The sequence below is a fragment of the Clytia hemisphaerica genome, unplaced genomic scaffold, assembly GCF_902728285.1.
Source record: "Clytia hemisphaerica strain Z4C2 unplaced genomic scaffold, Clytia hemisphaerica genome assembly, whole genome shotgun sequence".
NCBI lineage: Eukaryota > Metazoa > Cnidaria > Hydrozoa > Leptothecata > Clytiidae > Clytia > Clytia hemisphaerica.
In genome coordinates, this window is record NW_027103852.1 from 362,004 (window position 1) to 366,752 (window position 4,749).

The 4,749-nt window shown below is 35.2% G+C and overlaps 1 protein-coding gene across 1 annotated transcript; it reads left to right on the top strand.

Annotated features, from left to right (window-relative positions):
- Positions 1–1,567: 1,567 nt before the first annotated feature.
- Positions 1,568–4,035, top strand: LOC136807909 (bis(5'-adenosyl)-triphosphatase ENPP4-like). The gene is made up of 2 exons (XM_067064529.1): positions 1,568–2,521; positions 2,995–4,035. The coding sequence occupies exons 1-2, from the start codon at positions 1,684–1,686 to the stop codon at positions 3,924–3,926; spliced, it is 1,770 nt and encodes a 589-aa protein (XP_066920630.1). The 5' UTR covers positions 1,568–1,683; the 3' UTR covers positions 3,927–4,035.
- Positions 4,036–4,749: the final 714 nt, after the last annotated feature.

The window sequence follows — 4,749 nt, forward strand, 5'->3', positions numbered from 1 at the left end:
CTATGATCGTTGTCTATTCTTATGGAAGGAAACGCCCTGAATCCAAATTTACTCTTTCAGTATTTTTGCAAAAGGAATTTACCCTTCGAATTTACAGGGTAGTCCCAACGGTCAATGATTATACCACAGCTAATAGGCCCTAATGCAAATACTAGTACACCCTTCTCAAAGACTCACTAAAAACCCTTCACATTGGAAAAATTGGTTAAAATATCGTCTTCAGTAGAAAGTTATACTCTAATTTTTGTCCCCGCTGAAAATAATTAGATAAGCAAATCCTCACTGCAAAATATTGTGCTATTTTTTCCATCCCCACCGAACTTCTGGCGGCTAGAAAATAAATGGAATTCAAATCTCCAGTCATAAAAAAACATGGGAATACCGTGGCCCATATATGACATGCTATAAACAGCACTTAATCGGAGTTATAACATGTTAACATAACATATAAACATGTAATTTATATCGACATAGCGCGATAATATTTATGTCAATAGAACATGATAAAGATGATTGATACCGTCATATTATATTAATAAGATAACCTTTTTATGTCGACATTATGAGATAATTTATATCAATAGTATACAAGATACAAGATAATTATTATAATATAATATAAGGTAATATAACATTTCGATTTGAACGAAGATATAATTATATCAGCATAACGAGATAAAAATTATGATAATATCATGATAATATTATGATAAATATTATAATAAATTTATGATAAATTTATGATAAATTTATTATGATAAATTTATCATAAATTTATCATAAATTTATGGGGATAACGCTCCCCCGGAGGGGATTCAAAACCGGAGCCTACTCTCCTCTCCTGCGTTTAAGTCTGTTTACGCGGCAAACTCTCCACTTCCAAATCAGACTGTGTACCCATGTGCTTCAAGAAAAAGTAGAAGTAGAAGGCTGGCATCAGAGAGAAACCAGACATCAACATCCAAAATGGAGTATACTAGCGGAAGTGCTGAGGATGTAAGTTCCTTTGTTCTATTACTGTCTATTTCTTTAAAAGCTTTTTATTTGGTGTTGGTGTTTTTGTCATTCTGGGTTCTGATTCTGATGGTCAAAACATGGTCCATTTCGGAGTAGAGTCTTGAGTTTGTAGCAACAGTTTTCTGGAATGGCCCAATAGATCTCAGCGAAGAGTTTTTATGTTGGACATTTTCTTTGAGGGCAACCATGACATGCTCTGAAAACTGGTCACAATGTATGTTGTCAACCTTTGAAAATGCCAGTAGCTAAATATGAAATAGGACCTCTTTAACTTTTTTTTTATGTTGTTATCAAGTTAGGAAAGGATTGCAGTCGTGAGTTGGGCAGTTGTAAAATTACTGGCTACCGAAAATGTGCTACTATAGCATAGTCTACCAACTAAGTTGAGTCAAAAACTTTTGAAATCAGCTCTTTACGACAGCTTCTATTCAAAAACAAATGGAAAGCGAAATGCGAAATGTTACATTCAAATATTGTACACAGCGATACAAATCAGATTTCAAGCTCATTTTCAGCATTATTGAAAGCTGGACGAGAAAATGGAAATAGCGCAAAGTTGAACCTATGGAAGAAGCGTACAAACTTATCTGCTTTAGCAGTTGATTCTTAAGCTTTCATGGTCAATTTTAACAGCAGAATTTGGATGGAAAGGATCTATAACAGACAATGAAAATGTTGAAATCGTTATTGTGCTATTATCTGGTTTTAAGTTGTATATCCTATACACTTACTTTTACTGCCAAGACTGTTCCAATTATAAAAGTTGAGGGAAAAGGTGGTGATTTACTTGACAATCTAAAGAAACCACAGAAAGTTTTATTGGTGTCTATCGATGGTTTCCGTTGGGATTTACACAAAATAACCGATACACCAAATATTGATCGAGTGATTAAAAATGGAGTAACAGTAGATCACGTGTTAAATGTTTTTCCAACTAAAACATTACCCAACCATCAAAGTATTGTAACAGGGCTTTTCCCTGAGCATCATGGCATGGTTGATAATGATTTTATGGATCGAAAAACTGGTGCTAGATTCTATCTGGCAAGCGATGACTGTATGACTAATACCACGTGGTGGGATCAAAGTCTTCCAATCTGGATTCAAATTCAACGCAAAATGGGTTACAAAACTGGCAATCTCTTTTGGCCTGGTTATAGAGTTCCTTATAAGAATTACCTAAGAGATAAAAATCATCCAGTCAATGAAACAGCATTTTTCCTACCATCCAGAAAACATTCGAAAGACTATGAAGGTGGTAAAGGCGATTATAAGAAATCCTTATACAAGGCTATGCACAAAGCTTATAGATGGTTGAAAAGAGATGATACGATCTTTGTATCTTTATACTCAATGGAGCCGGATACCACTTTACATGAGAATGGTGTGGAGCATGATAAAGTGAAACGGGAAGTCGAAAAGGTGGATCAATTTGTGGGAGCGATTTATGATAGGATTACCAGGGATGAGAAATTGAAAGACCAAGTCAATGTTATCTTTGTCGGTAAGTCATACTACTTTGGGCGTACGTTTTTTTCACGTATCTTGCACTTGTTCTTAAAAAATAATTTTCAACATATTCTCAAAATTTGTAAATTTTTACGCCCACTTATTGTCTCCGATTCGGAGAATCTTTCTGACTTGAAGTCGACATTGGTTTTTGTAATATCAGCAGCAAAGAGAAGTTTGATTTTTATGGGATCGCCAAGGGGCTGGCGTGACACGTGAATGAACCTTTTTTTCTGCCGTGAATACATGAATTGAAATATCAGCGTGTAAGTGAAAATAAGATATTTTTTGCGTGAATACGTGAATTGGCTAAAATTTATACGTGGATACGTGAATTGAGGGTCGACTTGGGGGCCTTTTTAGTGTAAAACTTCCAAAGAACCCTTAAAGAAGAACCTCTGAAAGTTTAATCAAACTTCTTGAAATCTTAATATTGGAAGTTAATTATTTTTTATTTTCTCTCTGAAGGCGACCATGGTCATATCACAACAACGTCTGACCGAATGATCGACCTTTCAAGGCTCGTCAACCTTAAGGATGACATCGAAGGGCTTTTTGGATTCACAAACGTTTTCCTATATACCAAACCAAACAAGACCGCCAAAGTGTACAAGAAATTGAAGAAATTCAGTGAGAAATCGACCACTTTTAGAGTGTTTTTGAAAAAAGATATCCCAAAGTATTTACACGTTGGCAATAATTCAAGGACAGGTGATATATTGATTTTACCGGAACCTGGATGGATTGTCGTTGATAAAACGGCATTAGCGGAATATTTACAGAAACCGAACTGGATTAGGTCAGAGCATGGTTATGATAGTTTAAACCGAGAAATGAATCCGGGCTTTTTTGCTTTTGGTCCTATGTTCAAGAAAGGTTTTAAAAAGCCTTGTATCAAAACTGTAGATTTATATGGATTGATGTGCAAAATACTGGGTATGGAACCAAGCCAAAACGATGGAAAATTTGAGAGAGTAAAACCACTATTGGCAACCAAACAAAAACTGAGGAAAAAGAAGGGCAATAGGAAGAAAGCGTCTCAGAGAGGAACTATTCAAAAAGTGACATCAGTTAAGGGGAAAATTCAAGGGACAAAGAACATGGGGAAAATCATTTTCAAAAAGAAAAAACAAAAAAGCAAAAATAACCAATCAAAAACAAAGAATGACAAAAGCCGAAATGAAGATGAAGATGAAAAAAAGCAGGATCAAGACGAAGAAGATGAAAAAGACGGAGGTGATGAATATGACGAAGACGACGACATAGATGACGTAACCAGTGAAGATGAAGATGACGTAATCAGTGGAGACGACGATGACGTCATTGATGATGATGACGACGATTACGGTGACAATGGAGGGGAATATGATAGCGATGAATTCCCGATCGTATGTAAATAAAATGAAAATATATTCTTATGTTTGAATCTTTTTTATCGTACACCAATAATTCATAAAATTTGTATATAGAAAAGAATTTCGGAAAAAGGTAATTTTTTGGAAATATTAAGCTTTGCTTTTGAATTTGCTACACAAACCCTTCTAAAAATAATTTTAGCTACCACCCGATAAATTTACGAGGAGAATTTGTTTCTCATAATAAATTTTCTAGAAACGGTTAAGATACATGAAATGAAACCATCGAAGTGAACGATGAAAATTACTACAAGCCCTATTCATGATTTCAAAAATATTTCGAATTGGGCTCTTCCAGAAAATGTTCGTACATGGGGCGGAGGTAGTAAAAAATCTACAAAATTTGCCTTGTCCGGGGGGCGGGGGTAAATATGCTCTGTTTTGGGGCAATTTTGCTCCGTTTGAGGGTAATTTTGAATGACCAGGGGGTCAACTGATTCTTGTCCAGGGGGTAAATTTCCAAAAAATGTTATATCATCCATCCCGCTTATTCAAATTTTTTCTGGAAAAGCCCATTCTGCGGAATGAAAAACTTCAGAAAAGATCGATTTATCTATTTTTTGACGTGGAACCTGAATCTTTGAGGTTGAGGAGGAAATATTTCGGTTATTATACTTTAGCAAAAATAAAATGTTTGATAATAAGATCTTCCTCCCCAACGAAGAAAGCCACTTATAGTTATGATTTGTAAAAATACTTTTTCCAGCATGTTGTACTAGAAAATTAACAAAGAAGAGTACTTTAGGCGTGCAAACTTTCACGAGCAGAAACTTTCGCGAGGTCGAAAAATCGCGAAATCTACGACATT

What these genes read in the sequence shown, in the direction of transcription:
- LOC136807909 (XM_067064529.1), top strand. Translation starts at nt 1,684, where the DNA reads ATGAAAATGTTGAAATCGTTATTGTGCTATTATCTGGTTTTAAGTTGT. An exon ending in AGTCAATGTTATCTTTGTCG is followed by an intron (nt 2,522 to 2,994) that starts GTAAGTCATACT and finishes TTCTCTCTGAAG; the next exon opens with GCGACCATGGTCATATCACA.